Source organism: Microcaecilia unicolor, chromosome 6, assembly GCF_901765095.1.
Source record: "Microcaecilia unicolor chromosome 6, aMicUni1.1, whole genome shotgun sequence".
In the NCBI taxonomy this organism is placed as follows: Eukaryota; Metazoa; Chordata; class Amphibia; order Gymnophiona; family Siphonopidae; genus Microcaecilia; species Microcaecilia unicolor.
The window spans coordinates 276,215,823-276,234,727 of NC_044036.1; the positions used below are offsets into that span (position 1 = coordinate 276,215,823).

General features: G+C 49.9%; 1 protein-coding gene across 3 annotated transcripts in view; it reads right to left on the minus strand.

Moving 5' to 3' along the window:
- Positions 1 to 201: 201 nt before the first annotated feature.
- FBXW2 (F-box and WD repeat domain containing 2) overlaps positions 202 to 18,905 on the minus strand; it is a 77,717-nt gene continuing 59,013 nt past the window's right edge. For all 3 annotated transcript variants that reach the window (XM_030207537.1, XM_030207536.1, XM_030207538.1), the window contains one exon: positions 202 to 1,630. In XM_030207537.1, coding sequence (XP_030063397.1) covers positions 1,342 to 1,630 — 289 coding nt within the window. In that variant the 3' untranslated portion in view covers positions 202 to 1,341. The remainder of the gene's footprint in view (positions 1,631 to 18,905) is intronic.

The window sequence follows — 18,905 nt, forward strand, 5'->3', positions numbered from 1 at the left end:
TGACCTAGGTTAAAAAAAATAAATCCCAATAGCGAAATATGTGCACGGCACAATTCTATTTTGCACTACAAATAAAAGGTAAACATTTAAGGCATATTTTTATTCAATATAGCATAGGTACATTTTCTCACCTGTAGCTAGTCCCTGCTTGCAAAGAGAAAGCAAAGGAAGCACATAAGGAAACAAACCGCAGTCTACAACTGTTTACATCCATGTTGGTTTTAATATATTTAAAGCTGTATAGTGTTTCATGGCAGCATTATACATATCACAAAGAGATGCTCAGTTTAGATGAAAACATTTCTTTTGGCAAACATGGGGGGGGGGGGGGGGGGGGGGAGAGATTGTTTTTTAACAGGAAAACTGCTATTTCATTTTGTTCTGAGAAAAAAAATGTGAAAACATGATGCCAAAGATACATAAAAATTTTACACTAAGTATTATTGTTAAGCAGGAAATGTTTTTATTTTATTGCATTTGTACGGGCTTTTCTTTCTAGAAACAGAAAAAAGTTCTGCTTCCGAGCTTTACTTTCCAAAGGTTAAATATGTAAAATATTGTGAGATTTTTTCTTTACCATTCCCTAGTCTTCCCAAACAGCTCTCTTATACATAGAAAATATTTCTTCATTTCCTTCATTTTCTCTCACTTCATCTTCTACAAAGTCATTCTGGTGTCACTATTTCCCAGATTAATATGAAAATGGCTCCAAGACTAAATCTTAAATCGCTGGATGCATGTGTCAATGAAATCTATTCTAAGATAGTAATAAATAAATAAATAAATAAAAGGGCGGCAACACTTTTTTGGCTGCAGGTCAAAAGAAAAAAAATCTGACAGCTGCTTATCAAGTTGTTGTATCTGTGATGAAACCAGTCAGTATACCTACAAAATGCTCTGCTAAGTGTGTGACTTCGTTTCTGCAACAAAGCCCTAGCCTCAGTTTATACTGAATCTATAGGTTGAATTCTAACAGTGAATGAAATACAGGTTTGTTTTATACTTGATTACTACATTTTTATTTACATTTTATTTTAAAACAATACTCTAGTTCAGAAAGGAAAATTCAGAACTGGGTTCTAGGTAAATGGCAAACATTATTGAATACAGATGTGATTCAGCTGCGAGAAACTGTTTGCATGCTGACTTTCATTATGTCAATAAAATATACCAACCCCCCCCCCCCCCCCAACCCACCAAGAGTAAATGATTGTGCATTGCATGACGATACCATTAAGTGTGCAACTTTGGTTCATGCAAGTCTGCTCTCTAGGATGCTACTTAAACAAGCAGCCCCCAATGTTCTGTGAAACATAATTATTTAGCGCTAGCAATCTGCTCTCAGCCATGCTCTTTCCACAACACCAAGTGTATACTGTGGTCTGGCATACTTGTAGCAAAAACCAGACCCATGTCATTTTTACCATCCAGCCCATTTAGCCAAGATATTTCACCAGCCAAAAAACTTGAGCCTCTCTTTGACTTCCTGTACTCAGGCAGCGGCCAGCGGCTGATCAGCTGTTCTGTCCTCAAGTCCATTATATAAAGGTTATGGTTATCAAATAAGAGAGCAAATACATCCCCAAAACCCAGTAAAGATAGGTTTGCAGAATCAGGAATCTTGATAACTCTGCAAAAAAGGAAGAAATACAAAATTAGACCTTTACCTACTAATTGTTTTTCCACTAGCCCCTCCAGACAGGCCCAGAGAAGACAGATTGGTTATGCACTCCTACCAGAAGTGGAGACTGAAAATACTGATTCTTGAGAGAGCTTATAACTACAGTGGGCCACCCCTAAGACAGCCAGTATGGAAGGTCCCAAAGCAGAGCAGCTATAAATCCCCAAGAACACCCTCTGAGCATCTTTCTCCTGTAAAACCCACAGCTACGACTGTGAGCTGTGAGCATAGTAAAGCTACTGAGGAAACTTCAAACAGCCCAGAACACAGCAGCCAGACTCATCTTCGGAAAACCGAAATACGAAAGTGCAAAACCCTTACGTGAGAAACTACACTGGCTCCCACTCAAGGAACGTATCACTTTCAAAGTATGCACCTTAGTCCACAAAATCATTCACGGTGAAGCCCCTGCTTACATGTCTGATCTAATAGACCTGCCACCCAGAAACGCTAAAAGATCATCCCGAACTTTCCTCAACCTCCACTTCCCTAAGTGCAAAGGCATAAAATACAAAGTACTGCACGCATCAACCTTCTCATACATGAGCACGCAATTCTGGAATATACTACCACGCAACCTGAAAACGATCTACGAACTAACCGACTTCCGCAAACTACTAAAGACACATCTCTTTGAGAAAATCTACTGCAAGGATCAAAACACATGATGTCCAGACACACTAATAAAAACGCATCAATACACTCTCTTCTGAATTCTCCTCCCCCGTATTTTCACCACACTTAAAACTCTATCCACAGATAATACTGTTACACCCTAACACTCTTTTGCCATTGTTTTATGGCCCTATCAATTCCCCATTGCTACTTTCCTTTGTTCTATTCCCATATGATATTTTGACTTTGATTTTGTCTTCCCATAACTTTTCACAATGTAACCCATAATCGTACTGTAACAAATTGTATTTCCATCATTCACAATGTATTGTAAGCCACACTGAGCCCGCAAATAGGTGGGAAAATGTGGGATACAAATGCAATAAATAAATAAAATAAATAAAAACCACAGTTATAGACTCTCTCAAGAATCAGTATTCTCAGTCTCCACCTGCTGGCAGGAGAGAATAACCCATCAGTCTTCTCTGGGCTGGTCTGGAGGGACGCTAAGGAAATGTACTTAAATAACTGGAATTACAAAAATATATACATTTTAAAAAATTAGAAATATATAGTGATGGTATGGTCTTAAAAAAAAAAAAAAGAAGTATATATTTAATGTTCACAATATACAAACTTGACCTTCTCCACCTGAATCAGCTTAATTTACTAGGGCTTTAAAATTATACTGTGCTGTATTCACAAAGCTTAAGAGAAAATGCTTTGAAATTAAATCAATATAATTCAATTACTAAGTCTTCATGGGAAGACTCAATTACTAAGTCTTCATGTGAAGAATTCTGCATGCAATTGCTACTATTCCCAAAAAAATGTGGACAGGTGACAATGTGAACTTAAAACATAGAAATAAAGATATTACACAGTGACGTGAAAAAGATTTTCCTCCACTCCTGATTTTCCTTATTATTGCATATATCACACTTAATGATTTCTGATCTTTAAACCACAAATAGAACCTGAATGAACACAACAAAGTTTTTAAATTACTTCATTTAAGGAACAAAGTTATCCAACACCCATGTGAAAAAGTAACTGCTCCTAAACTTAATAAATAGTTGCACACCTGCAGCAGCATAACTGCAACTAAACACATCCTATAATTTGATATCAATCATTCATATCACTCTCGAGGAAACTTAGCCCATTCTTCTTTGCAGAACTGCTTTAATTCAGATGACATTCATGGGTTTTTTTTGTACCACATTTAAACCAGGCCAATCCAAAACTTTTGTTTCTCCTCAGTCATTCATACGGAAACTGACTTTTGCGTTTTTAGATTACTGTATTGCTACATAACCTAATTCAGCTCACAGACAGACAACCGGACATTCTCCCTAAGAATTTTCTGGTACAGTGAAGAATTCACGGTTCTTTGAAAAATGATAAGCTTTCCAGGTCCTGAAGCAACAAAGTATCCTTATCGGATCATACTACCACCACCATGTTTGACTAGTGGTATGATGTTCATATTATGGAACGGTGAAATTTAGTCATACCTGTTAATTTCCTTTCCTTTAGTCTGGCTATATCATTCTGAACTATCCCTGACTATCAACAGATAGAGGTACAAAAAGAAAGAGATCCCCAATAGTCTAGTCAACCAAAATATTCCTAGGGGAATGAGATAGCTGGACTAAAAGGAAAGGAAGTTAACAGGTATTACTAAATTTGACCTTCCATAGTATCTTGGCTGTACCATTCTGAACTACTGGGATGTACCCAAGTAGAACTCACTGGGCAGGGGAAGACAAGGTCCCTTGAATAATGGTTCTGCCAAAGCCCGAATGGACTATGGCCAGCACATCCATTCTAAAATGTTTTGCAAAAGAATAAAGCGACAACCAAGTCACTACTTGGCAGATACCCTCTGAGACAACCGTTTGGGCCTCCACCCAGGTGGTTTCCTGTGCCCAATTGAAATGTACCCTCAACTCAAAAACTACTCTCTTGCCTCTGAAAATGTAGGATTCCTTGATCAAACATATATTGGAGGCCTTGGACACTGCCTAGGCCAGTGTGTGGAGGCCTGCTGTACTGCTGAGCCGACCGCGGCCTGAGACTCTGGCGATTCTGCCTCCCTCCCGTTCAGCTCCTCTGGGTGTGGGAACTTTAAGCAGGGTAAAAAAAAAAAGAAACTATCAGCAGGCTTATATTTTTTTCCTCTCTCACAGAGGGAATAAAGCTAAGCCAGGCAACCAGGGAAATGCTGTGGGGTTATACTCCAAGCTTAACCAGGACCAATGTGTGCATAGGAAATCAGGAAGCTGGCTGTAAGGCTCAACCAAGACCCAGCCTGAGCAACCAACCACCTTCTGGAAGTAGAAAATAAAACTTTTCCACCAGGCACCAACCCTCCTTATATAGTGGTAACACTGGAAAAGTTGGTTCTCTATCTCCATCTGCTAGTAAGCAGGGATAACCCCCCCATAGTACAGAATAGTAAAGCCAGGACACCAAGAGCTGTATTTGTTTTACACCAGACTTAATGGGACCTGACTTGTCCAAAGAGGTCCACTTAACTCATCTTTCGCAGAACATTATCCCAAAGGGCAAGGAATCATCTAGGCCTGTGTTTGCAAATGTGAGACAAGTACTGATGTTACTTTTGTATAGAACTAATTTCTGTCTTGCTACTCTCTCATGAATCCCAGTTTTGCCCAGTCTGTTCTTTATTGTGCAGTCATGAACTCTGACCTTAGGTGATACTAGATGTTCTTTTGTGATGTTTTGGAGCCTCCTGGATAAATAATCATTGCACCCTTGGGAGTAATTTTGACAGGCTGATCACCCTGGGAAGATTCACCACTGTTTTGGAGATAATGGCTCTCACTGTGGTTGTGTGTGGAAAGACGACCCCCTCTCCCTCATCATAATATATGTTCAGTGCTTTAAAGACTTAACTTATACATCTACAAGGGTGGATCTGATGCCATACTTGCACTGAGCTCAGAGATGTGCCTAGACGAGCCTGTCTTGCATCTAAGAATAACTGGTGGCACTGATCAGACACTGTGAAATCAGAGAGGAAGCTGGGCCAATTTAGAGATATGTCATTCACTGATTCTGAAACAGTCTGCCTGGAGCCTTAGGAAATATCCAAGTGATGTCAAAGACATTCCTGTGGTGGTTATATCTCTAGCAATCAGGCTTGGACCAATCACATTTCAAGATGCTATCATGATTTGAAGGACACTTCTGATAAAGTGTATAAAAATACACCAGCCAGAGACACACTCAGCACTGATATCCTGTTTTCAGATCTCACCGAGTCCACCGCTATGAGCCAGCTGCCTGCATGGAGAGACAACTTGATCTTATCAAGTTTGTATGCTACTGTTTTATTCTAAAAGCCTGCAAACACTTTGGGGTTTAAGATAATCGACTTTTATAGCAGGGAACGGCTGTATTACTAAATGTTTATATATATATATATAGCGAATGATACATACCTGTAGCAGGTGTTCTCCGAGGACAGCAAGCTGATTGTTCTCACGACTGGGTTGACGTCCACGGCAGCCCCCACCAACCGGAACAAAACTCTGCGGGCGGTCCCGCACGCAGGGCACGCCCACCGCGCATGCGCGGCCGTCTTCCCGCCCGAGCGCGACCGTTCCCCGCTCAGTTGAATGACAAGCAAAAATTATGAAACGCAACTCCAAAGGGGAGGAGGGAGGGTAGGTGAGAACAATCAGCCTGCTGTCCTCGGAGAACACCTGCTACAGGTATGTATCATTCGCTTTCTCCGAGGACAAGCAGGCTGCTTGTTCTCACGACTGGGGTATCCCTAGCTCTCAGGCTCACTCAAAACAAGAACCCAGGTCAATTGAACCTCGCAACGGCGAGGGCATAACAGAAATTGACCTACAAAGAACAACTAACTGAGAGTGCAGCCTGACCAGAATAAATTCGGGTCCTGGAGGGTGGAGTTGGACTTAAACACCAAACAGATTCTGCAGCACCGACTGCCCGAACCGACTGTCGCGTCGGGTATCCTGCTGGAGGCAGTAATGTGATGTGAATGTGTGGACAGATGACCACGTCGCAGCCTTGCAAATCTCTTCAATAGTGGCTGACTTCAAGTAAGCCACCGACGCTGCCATGGCTCTGACGCTATGAGCCGTGACATGACCCTCAAGAGTCAGCCCTGCCTGGGTGTAAGTGAAGGAAATGCAATCTGCTAGCCAATTGGAGATGGTGCGTTTCCCGACAGCGACCCCTTTCCTATTGGGGTCGAAAGAAACAAACAATTGGGCGGACTGTCTGTGGGGCTGTGTCCGCTCCAAATAGAAGGCCAATGCTCTCTTGCAGTCCAATGTGTGCAACTGACGTTCAGCAGGGCGGGTATGCGGTCTGGGAAAAAATGTTGGCAAGACAATTGACTGGTTAAGATGGAACTCAGACACCACCTTCGGCAGGAACTTAGACACCACCTTCGGCAGGAACTTAGGGTGAGTGCGGAGCACTACTCTGTTATGATGAAATTTAGTATACGGAGCATGAGGTACCAGGGCTTGAAGCTCGCTGACCCTACGAGCTGAAGTAACTGCCACCAAGAAAATGACCTTCCAGGTCAAGTACTTCAGATGGCAGGTATTCAGTGGCTCAAAAGGAGGTTTCATCAGCTGGGTGAGGATGACGTTGAGATCCCATGACACTGCAGGAGGCTTGACAGGGGGCTTTGACAAAAGCAAGCCTCTCATGAATCGAACGACTAAAGGCTCTCCAGAGATGGCTTTACCTTCCACACGATAATGGTAAGAACTAATCGCACTAAGGTGATTCCTTACTGAGTTGGTCTTAAGGCCAGACTCTGATAAGTGCAGAAGGTATTCAAGCAGGTTCTGTGCAGGACACGAACGAGGTTCTAGGGCCTTGCTCTCACACCAAACGACAAACCTCCTCCACTTAAAAAAGTAACTCTTTTTAGTGGAATCCTTCCTAGAGGCAAGCAAGACACGGGAGACTCCCTCAGACAGACCCAACGAAGCGACGTCTATGCCCTCAACATCCAGGCCGTGAGAGCTAGAGACTGAAGGTTGGGGTGCAGCAACGCTCCGTCGTTCTGCGAAATGAGAGTCGGAAAACACTCCAATCTCCACGGTTCTTCGGAGGACAACTCCAGAAGAAGAGGGAACCAGATCTGACGGGGCCAAAAAGGCGCTATCAGAATCATGGTGCCGTGGTCTTGCTTGAGCTTCAGTAAGGTCTTCCTCACCAAAGGTATGGGAGGATAAGCATACCGGAGGCCGGTCCCCCAATGGAAGAGAAAGGCATCCGACGCTAGTCTGCCGTGTGCCTGTAGTCTGGAACAGAACAGAGGCAGCTTGTGGTTGGGTCTGAGAGGCGAAAAGGTCCACCGAGGGGGTGCCCCACTCTCGGAAGATCTTGCGTACCACTCTGGAATGGAGCGACCACTCGTGCGGTTGCATGACTCTGCTCAGTCTGTCGGCCAGACTGTTGTTTACGCCTGCCAGGTATGTGGCTTGGAGGAGCATGCCGAACTGGCAGGCCCAACGCCACATCCGGACGGCTTCCTGACACAGGGGGCGAGATCCGGTGCCCCCCTGCTTGTTGATGTAATACATTGCAACCTGATTGTCTGTCCGAATTTGGATAATTTGACAGGACAGCCGATCTCTGAAAGCCTTCAGTGCGTTCCAGACCGCTCGGAGCTCCAGGAGGTTGATCTGAAGATCCTTTTCCTGGAGGGACCACAGTCCTTGGGTGTGAAGCCCATCGACATGAGCCCCCCAGTCCAGGAGAGACGTATCCGTCGTTAGCACTTTCGTGGGCTGTGGAATTTGGAATGGGCGTCCCAAGGTCAAATTGGTCCGAATGGTACACCAGTGCAGTGAATTGCGGCAGCTGGTGGAGAGGCGGATGACATCTTCTAGATTCCCGGTGGCTTGATACCACTGGGAAGCTAGGGTCCATTGAGCAGATCTCATGTGAAGATGAGCCATGGGAGTCACATGAACTGTAGAGGCCATATGACCCAGAAGTCTCAACATCTGCCGAGCTGTGATCTGCTGAGACGCTCTGGTCTGAGAAGCCAGGGACAGGAGGTTGTTGGCCCTCGCTTCTGGAAGGAAGGCCTGAGCCGTCTGAGTATTCAGCAGAGCTCCTATGAATTCCAGAGATCGGGCAGGCTGGAGATGGGACTTTGGGTAATTTATCACAAACCCCAGCAGCTCCAGGAGGCGAATAGTGCACTGCATGGACCGGAGAGCTCCCGCCTCGGAGGTGTTCTTGACCAGCCAATCGTCGAGATATGGGAACACGTGCACTCCCAGCTTGCGTAGATACGCCGCTACCACCACGAGGCACTTCGTAAACACCCGTGGGGCAGAGGTGAGCCCAAAGGGCAGCACACAATACTGAAAGTGCCGTGTGCCCAGGCGGAATCTGAGATACTGTCTGTGAGCTGGCAGTATCGGGATGTGAGTGTATGCGTCCTTTAAATCCAGGGAACATAGCCAATCGTTTTTCTGAATCATTGGCAGAAGGGTGTCCAAGGAAAGCATCCTGAACTTTTCTTTGACCAGGAATTTGTTCAGGCCTCTCAGGTCTAGGATGGGACGCATCCCTCCTGTTTTCTTTTCCACAAGGAAGTACCTGGAATAGAATCCCTGCCCTTCCTGCCCGGGTGGTACGGGCTCGACCGCATTGGCGCTGAGAAGGGCGGAGAGTTCCTCTGCAAGTACCTGCTTGTGATGGGAGCTGAAGGACTGAGCTCCCGGAGGACAATTTGGAGGAAGGGAGGCCAAATTCAGGGCGTATCCGCACCGCACTATTTGGAGAACCCACTGGTCGGAGGTTATGAGAGGCCACCTTTGGTGAAAAAATTTTAACCTCCCTCCGACCGGCAGATTGTCCGGTACGGACACTTTGAGGGCGGCTATGTTCCCATGGATCCAGTCAAAAACCCGTCCCCGGTTTTTGCTGTGGAGGCGCAGGGGGCTGCTTAGGCGCACGCTGTTGACGGGTACGAGCGCGCTGGGACTGTCCCTGTGCCTGACGAGGCCTTCGGGCCGGCTGGGTGTACCTACGCTTATTATAGGCATAGGGCGCAGCCTGCCGGGCCCGGGAAAAACGTCTACCTGCTGAGGTGGATGCTGAAGGTGGGAGAGCTTGTCGAGGGCGGTTTCCCGCTGATGCAGTTGGTCCACCAGCTGCTCGACCTTCTCGCCAAAAATATTATCCCCCCGGCAAGGGACGTCGGCCAGTCTCTGCTGGGTGCAGTTGTCCAGGTCAGAGGCACGCAGCCATGAGAGCCTGCGCATCACTATCCCTTGGGCCGCAGCACGAGATGCCACGTCACAGGTGTCATATATACCCCTGGACAGGAACTTTCTGCACGCCTTCAGCTGCCTGACCACCTCCTGAAAAGGCCTGGACTGCTCTGGAGGGAGCTTGTCGACCAGGTCCGCCAGTTGCTTCACATTATTCCGCATGTGGATGCTCGTGTAGAGCTGGTAAGACTGGATGCGGGTCACGAGCATGGAAGATTGGTAGGCCTTCCTCCCAAACGAGTCCAGAGTGCGAGACTCCCGCCCCGGGGGCGCCGAGGCGGTATCCCTCGAACTCCGTGCCCTCTTGAGAGCAGAGTCCACGACCGTTGAGTCATGAGGCAATTGGGGCCGCATTAACTCTGGGTCTGAGTGGATTCTGTATTGGAACTCTGCTTTCTTGGGGATGGTGGGATTAGATAACGGTCTCAACCAGTTCCGAAGCAGCGTCTCTTTGAGGACATTGTGCAACGGCACCGTGGAGGACTCTCTAGGTGGTGATGGATAGTTGAGGACCTCGAGCATCTCAGCCCTCGGCTCATCCACAGAGACCACAGGAAAGGGAATGCAAATAGACATATCCATGACGAAGGAGGCAAAGGAGAGGCTCTCAGGTGGCGAGAGCTTTCTCTTTGGTGAAGGAGTGGGGTCGGAGGGAAGGCCCACAGACTCCTCTGAGGAGAAATATCTGGGGTCCTCCTCCTCCCCCCACGAGGCCTCTTCCTCGGTGTCGGACATGAGCTCGTGCAGCTCAGTCCTCAACCGGGCCCGGCTTGACGTCGAGGCACCGAGGCCTCGGTGGCGTCGTCGAGCGGTGGACTCCCGCGCCGGCGGGGATGAAGCTCCCTCCATCGACGTCGATGGGGACTCCACCTGCGTGGCGGTCGAGACCGGCGCCGCAAGCGGCGTCGGCATCGAAGGCCTCGGCACCGGGCTAGAGCACGCCAGCGCCGCAGTCAACGGCACCGAGGGCGCAAGCACCCCCGGCGCCAGCACAGTCTGGCGCATCAGCCCTTCCAGAATCCCCGGAAGGATGGCTCGGAGGCACTCGTCCAGGCCCGCTGTCGGGAAAGGCGAGGGGGGCCGGTAGAGGCGTCGGTGCCGGAAGCTGGTTGGGTCCAGGAGACTGCACCGAAGTGCTGGCACCCTGACGTGGCGGTACCTCTACTACAGAGGGAGACCTCTCCTCTCGACGCTGCCGCTTCCTCGGCGTCGACTCATCTCTGGCGCCGGGAGCCGGATGCGTCGTGGGCGACCGATGACGGTGCTTCTTCGCCTTTTTCCGGTGCCCGTCATCGGCGCTCGGTGGAACTGACGAGGAGGAGGTCGATCCCCCTCGGCCTCGAGGGATCGGGTCCGACAGGGTTCAGTCCCGAGGGCCCTGGGTAGAGGGAGTGACCGGGGCCGATTGCCCACGTGGCCTCTCACCCTTGCCTTCACTGGGGGACCGGCGGGCCCTGTGCTCCTGGGGTCAATGCCATCGGTGCCGATTTCGTGGACATCGATACCGGTACCGAAGAACCGGCCATCGATACCGATGCCGTCGAAGTCGGCGTCGATGGGCCGGCGAAGTTCCAAAAAGACGGTCCCGAAGAACTTGCCTCGCTACCTGTGTCCGTTTCCGGAGACCAAGACACAAAGTACACGTCTTGGTATCGTGCTCCGGCCCGAGGCACTGGAGGCACCAAGCGTGAATGTCAGTCTGCGAGATATGCCGGCCGCACTGACCACACTTGTTAAATCCACTCGGGACCTTCGAGGACATCGACGGAAAAATCGCGTCGGCGAAGTCAAAGTCGTCGATGGTGGTGGTAAAAATCACACCTCGAAAATAAATCGACCGCTCGGCCACAAGGCGACACCCCCGCTAAGAGACGAGGGAAAAACCAAAGTTCGCGTTTCCGGGGCTGACAGAGAGAGAGACGAACGCGGCTCTCTCCAGCGCGGAAAAGGAAAAACTGAGCGGGAACGGTCGCGCACGGACGGGAAGACGGCCGCGCATGCGCGATGGGCGTGCCCTGCGTGCGGGACCGCCCGCAGAGTTTTGTTCCAGTTGGTGGGGGCTGCCGTGGACGTCAACCCAGTCGTGAGAACAAGCAGCCTCCTTGTCCTCGGAGAAATATATATATATATATATATAAACATTTAGTAATACAGCTGTTCCCTGCTATAAAAGTCGATTATCTTAAACCCCAAAGTGTTTGCAGGCTTTTAGAATAAAACAGTAATATTATATATATATATATATATATATATATATATATATATATATATATATATATATATATATATAGTAAATGACGACAGATAAAGACCTGAATGGTTCATCCAGTCTGCCCAAGTCACACACATTATCAATTCATGATTAAATCAACAATGAATGTGATATGAGCGTCTCATATTCAAACTATCATGCTTCACCAAAGCAACCCCCTTCTGTACGATTTGCACTGGCTACCAATAAAAGAGAGAATATCATTCAAGCTATGTACCTTCGTTCACAAACGTTTGTATGGTTCATCCCCAATATAACATGAACAACCGTTTCTCTGTATATATATATCTACTATAATAAAAAGCACCTCCAACATTCTGAAGCCGACTCCGTGGCTTCAGTGAAGGTTTCTTAAGGTTCGTAAGTGTGTCACATCTCTCTCTGTCCCGCCCTCGCGTCAAAACGTGATGACGTCAAGGGCGAATAATCAGAAGGCAGGACTGAGGGAACGAACTCGAAGGCTGGAGACGAGCAGGCTAGAGACGGTCAGGGCTTTCAATAACGCCGCTGCTTCGAAGGAGCTAATCAGGGGAGAGAGCATAATCGCTGGGTGGCTGGAGGGGGAGAGAGGAGAATCACTGGATGGCTCGAGGGGGGGCAGGGGATAGAGGAGAATCGCTGGGTAGATGGAGGGGGAGGAAGGGGAGACAGGAGAATAGCTGGGTGGCTGGAGTGGGAGCCAGGGGAGAGAGGAGAATTGCTGGGTGGCTGGAGGGGGGCAGGTGAGAGAGGACAATCACACATACTCTCTCTCACAGGCACACTCGCACCCAGTCTCACTCTCTGTCACACACACACACACTCGTACGGTGCTGCCAACCACGTAGAGGGGGGGAGAGGCAGGGGGTCCTGAGACCACAGAGGGAGGGGGGAGGTATCTCTGTCACACACACACACTCTCACAGTCAGTGTCTCTCTCTCTCTCACTCAGTCTCTCACACTGTATCACATTCACTCTCTATGTGTCACACAGTCACCCTCGGTCTCACACATACTCTCTCACACACAGTGTATCTGTGTGAAACACACTCTCTCTCTCTCTCACACACAGTGTATCTGTGTGAAACACACTCTCTCTCACAGACACACTCGCACCCAGACTCACTCTCTCTCACAGACACACACTCTCTCTCTCACAGACACACTCGCATCCAGACTCACTCTCTCTCTCACACACACACACATTCACTCTCTCTCTCTCACACACAGTCACTCACACACACTCTCTCAAACATACACACTCCGAGGAAAACCTTGCTAGCTCTCGTTTCATTTGTGTAAGAAACGGGCCTTATTTACTAGTATATATATATTGTTTTATTAGTTACAAGTAGACCTTGTGGCTTATCAGAAAGTAAGAAGAATTTTTAACTTTAGGCCAGCTAAGATGGGCTTGTTTCCAGAGTTCTAAAATCATTATTTACATGTCTGTTCTACCACAGACATCTAGTGGTGATTACTGGTATTACCTTTACAAGTGGAGTCCCAGGGCTTTAGAAGATAAAATTATGTATCATACCTGATAATTTTCTTTCCATTAATCATAGCTGATCAATCCATAGACTGGTGGGATGTACCGAAGCAGTACTCACCCAGGGCGGGACATAGAAATCCCTGACCGCAACACTGAAGCTCCAAACCGGGCCTCCGCCCGAACAGCCACAGTCAAGCGGTAATGCCTGGAGAAGGTATGGGCCGATGCCCAAGTTGCCGCCTTGCAAATCTCTTCCAAGGAGATGGACCCGGCCTCTGCCATCGAGGCCGCCTGAGCTCTAGTGGAGTGAGCCTTCAGCTGGATAGGCGGCACCTTCCCCGCGGCCACATAAGCCGCTGCAATGGCTTCCTTGACCCATCTTGCCACTGTAGGCTTAGAAGCCTGCAGACCCTTACGAGGACCTGCAAACAGGACAAACAGATGATCCGATTTCCGGAAATCATTGGTCACTTCCAAGTATCTGATGATAACTCGTCTCACATCCAGATATTTGAGAGCAGAGTATTCCTCTGGGTAGTCCTCCCTACGAAAGGAAGGGAGACAGAGCTGCTGATTCACATGGAAGCGAGAAACAATCTTGGGCAGGAAGGAAGGCACTGTGCGAATAGTCACTCCTGCCCCAGTGAACTGCAGAAAAGGCTCTCGACATGAGAGTGCCTGGAGCTCGGAAACTCTTCTGGCTGAAGTGATAGCCACCAAAAAGACTGCTTTCAACGTCAGGTCTTTCAGAGATGCCCTAGACAAGGGTTCAAAAGGCGGCTTCTGCAAGGCTCTTAGCACCAGGTTAAGATTCCACGCAGGCACCACTGAGTGCAGAGGAGGGCACAGGAGATTAACTCCCTTGAGAAAGCGCACCACATCTGGCTGCGAAGCCAGGGAAGCACCCTTCAGGCGGCCCCTGAAGCAAGCCAGAGCCGCTACCTGGACTTTAAGGGAACTGAGCGACAGGCCTTTCTCCAGACCTTCTTGCAGGAACGCCAACACTGAAGAAATTGGAGCAGTGAAGGGAGAAAGTGAGCCTGCTTCACACCACGCTGCAAAGGTACGCTTCCTCGCTCTCAGCATAGTGGCGATGACCTTGTCTGAGAAGCCCTTCTTTCTCAGACGCTGCCGCTCAATAGCCAGGCCGTAAGACCAAAGGGGGACGGATCCTCCATCACCACGGGACCCTGATGTAACAGGCCCTGCTCCACTGGCAGCCGCAGAGGATCGTCGACTGAGAGCCTGATCAAGTCCGCATACCAGGGACGTCTGGGCCAGTCCAGACCCACCAGGATTATCTGGCCCGGATGCTTTGCCACCCGGTCTAGCACCCTGCCCAACATGGGCCAGGGCGGGAACACATAGAGAAGCTCCTGTGTCGGCCACTGTTGGAGAAGAGCATCTACTCCCAGGGATCGAGGGTCCCGTCCTCTGCTGAAAAAGCGCGGCACTTGGCAATTGGCCGATGACGCCATCAGATCTAGGCTCGGCTGGCCCCAGCGCTTCGTGATGTCCAAGAACGCCTGAGCAGATAGCTGCCACTCTCCGGGCTCCAAGGTATGGCGACTGAGAAAGTCCGCCTTGACATTCATGACTCCGGCAATGTGGGCCGCTGACAGCTGTTCCAGGTTCGCTTCCGCCCACTGGCATAGATTCATGGCCTCCTTGGCTAGAGGGGCGCTCTTGGTACCTCCCTGGCGGTTGACATAGGCCACAGCCGTGGCATTGTCCGACAGGACCCGTACTGGCTTCAACGCCAGTACCGGGATGAACTCCAAAAGCGCCAACCGAATGGCTCTGAGTTCCAGGAGGTTGATAGACCACTTTGCCTCTGCAGGAGACCAGAGCCCCTGCGCTGTCCTTCCCAAGCAGTGGGCTCCCCAGCCCGACAAAGAGGCGTCCGTCGTGACGACAATCCACTCCAGGGTCACCAGAGGCATTCCTGCAGACTTGTCTGTCTGCATCCACCAGCTCAGCGCCTTGCGCACTGCTGGGTCCAAGGGAAGGCGCACAGCATAATCCTCCGACATCGGAGTCCAGCGCTGCAGCAGATAGAGTTGTAGTGGTCTCATATGAGCCCTGGCCCAGGGCACTACTTCCATCGTGGCCGTCATAGAGCCCAACAGCTGCACATAGTCCCAAGCCCGAAGAGGAGAGGCTACTAGGAACTGGTCCACCTGAGCCTGAAGTTTGACAATCCGATTGTCTGGCAGGAACACTCTGCCCACTTGGGTGTCGAATCGAACTCCCAGATACTCCAGGGACTGAGTCGGGCGCAGCTGGCTCTTCTCCCAGTTGATGATCCACCCCAGGGAGCTCAAAAGAGCAACCACCCGGTCCACAGCTTTGCCACACTCTGCATAAGAGGGGGCTCGGATCAACCAGTCGTCCAGATAAGGATGGACTTGTACTCCTTCCTTTTGCAGGAAGGCCGCGATGACCACCATTATTTTGGAGAAGGTCCGCGGAGCAGTAGCCAACCCGAAAGGGAGGGCTCTGAACTGGAAGTGTCGGCCCAGGACTGCAAAACGCAGAAAGCGTTGATGAGGAGGCCAGATGGGAATATGCAGATACGCTTCCTTGATGTCCAAGGAAGCCAAGAACTCTCCTGCCTTCACTGCCGCTATAACAGAGCGGAGAGTCTCCATGCGAAAGTGCCGCACTTTCAAGGCCCGATTGACCCCTTTGAGGTCAAGGATAGGCCGGACAGAACCTCCTTTCTTTGGTACCACAAAGTAAATGGAGTAACGTCCCTTGCCAATCTGATTTTCTGGCACCGGAACGAACGCACCCAGGCGTATCAGGTTGTCCAAGGTGTGCTGCACTGCCACAGCTTTGACCGGAGACTTGCAGGGAGAGAGTACAAACCCGTCTCTTAAGGGTCGGCAGAACTCTAGCTTGTAGCCGTCTCTGATGACTTCCAGCACCCAAGCGTCTGAAGTTACTCTGGTCCACTCGCCCAGAAACGAGGACAGGCGTCCTCCAATCTGCACTGGGCCATGGACCAGGACCCCGTCATTGGGTACGAGACCCTGGGGGAGGACCGGAGGGCGTACCTCCGGGACGGCGGTCTCTGCGAAAGGAATGCTGCTTGGGGGAGAAGTTCCTTTTGAAGGAAGAGGGGGCAGAGGAGCCCGACTTGCCCGGGCGGTACCGACGGGCTTCCTGAAACCGTCCTCTGGAGATACCGGGGCGAGCACTGGCCCGAGCCCTGACCTCTGGTAACCTCTTGCCCTTAGACGTGCCGAGATCGGTCACGATTTTGTCCAGCTCGACCCCAAAGAGCAGCTTGCCTTTAAAAGGCAACTTAGCCAGGCGGGACTTAGAGGCGTGGTCCGCAGACCAATGTTTCAGCCAAAGCCAGCGCCGCGCAGAGACTGTCTGAGCCATGCCTTTAGCCGAGGCTCTCAAGACATCATACAGTAAGTCTGCCAAATAAGCCAAGCCCGATTCCAGGGCCGGCCAGTCAGCCCTCAAGGAAGGATCCGAGGGGGAAGCCTGCTGCACCATCGTCAGGCACGCCCTGGCCACATAGGAGCCGCAAACTGAGGCCTGCAAACTTAAGGCAGCCGCCTCGAAGGACGACCTTAAAGCCGCTTCCAATCTTCTGTCTTGGGCGTCCTATAGTGCCGTGCCACCTTCCACCGGAAACGCCGTTTTCTTAGTCACCGCAGTGATTAAAGAATCCACGGTAGGCCAAAGAAAGGCCTCACGTTCCCTTTCAGGCAAAGGATAGAGGCGGGACATAGCCCTAGCCACTTTGAGGCTCGCTTCCAGGACATCCCATTGAGCCGAAATTAAGGTGTGCATGGCATCATGCACGTGGAAGGTTCTAGGCGGGCGCTTCGTCCCCAGCATAATGGCGGAGCCAACAGGGGCTGAGGGAGAGACGTCCTCCGGAGAGGAAATCTTCAAAATGCTCATGGCCTGCATTAACAGGTTGGGCAAATCCTCTGAGCGAAAGATCCGTGCTGCAGAGGGGTCATCCGCTCCATCCGAGCGGGAATCCGTCTCCTCCAAGGAATCCCTAAAGGACCGTTGGGAGAACTCAGATACGCTGCCCTCATCTACATCAGAGGAAACAGCGTCCTCTAAGGCCTGGGCATCCACCCGAGGGCGTTTACTTCCGGGGGCCTCAACCCCTTTATCGGACAAGGGAGAAGGGGCAGCGTTCTGCATAAGGAAGGCCTGATGCAGCAGCAAAATCAACTCGGGGGAGAAACCCCCCAAACTGTGCAATTCAGCAGCCTGGGCCACAGCCCTAGACGCACCCTCAACCGGCGCTCGCAAGAGCGGGAGAGAACCATGCTGCGCATCAAAGATGGCGTCCGGCGCGACACTCCGCGAAGGAGCCGCGCAGGAAGAACGGCGCTTAACTTTAGCCGCTTTTTTGCCGTCGCCCAAATCAAGGGCGGCCATGGCATGAACGTCTCCCAGCTCAAGGGCGGCCCAAGAAGAAGCCGTCCGAGCAGAGTGGCTGGCCAATATGGCGGAGGCGAGCAGCGGGGGATGGGCATTTATGGCGGGAAAAACCGCCGCGCCGGAGGAAGACCCGGGACACTGACCGGCCTCCAAACTGACACCCAACAAGGGCGAATCAGACTTTAAAACCCCCGCATCCCCGCTAGAAGCACACACGCGGTCCGGGGAGCGATTCTTCGCGCCCTCGCCCTCCAACGCCATATGCCACGAGGAGAAGAATCGGGGAACCCCCTGCCCGCTATAAAAAGGTAAAAATTACCTGCTGTCCGCTCCGAGTTGTAACGACCTGGTGTCCCAGTGAGTAGCTGCAATAGACGCTTAAATAAACGTCGAAATAAACGCCTTTAAGGACGTTCAAAACTTTTTTTTTTTTTTTAACGGAGCCAGCGGGAGGGGGGAGAAAAGGAGGGACCTGGCACCACCAGGTTTGCACTTGCTCAAAAGAGCCCTCAACCCCAGGCACTCAACAAAACCTAAAAATTAGGCTTGGAGGCCTAGCCAGAGCTGCTGCTGTGTGTGACCACCACCTGCTGAGATAGAGAACATACTGAGGAGTTTCCGGCAGCACATGACCACATATAGGGAGGCAAAAGTTTGCTCTCTATCTCCACCTGCTGGTAGATGGACACAACCCACCAGTCTATGGATTGATCAGCATGATGATATGGAAATGGCTTTTAATCCCTTTCAAAGCTGCTATATTTCAACAACTTTTTTTCTCATCTAGAATTTCCTTTGCCCATGACATAGCTTTCTTGTAGAAATGCTTTGGTGACTACTTCACACTCATGGCAAGATTCAATATTCAGCAAGGTTAAGATTCACAAGTCAATTAAATTAGGTCAATTGGTTAATGAGTAACTAAGGGGGTAATTACTTTGACACAAAGGCAATATAGGTGTTGGATAAATTTGATCCTCTTATCAAGCCGCACTAGCTGTTCCCTCACAGCAATGCCGACGAAGCCTATTCAAAAGTAAATGGGCTTTGTCGGCATTGCCGAAGCAGGGACCGTTAGCATGGTCTGATAAAACATGCCTTTTGTTTCTTAAATAAAGTAAATAA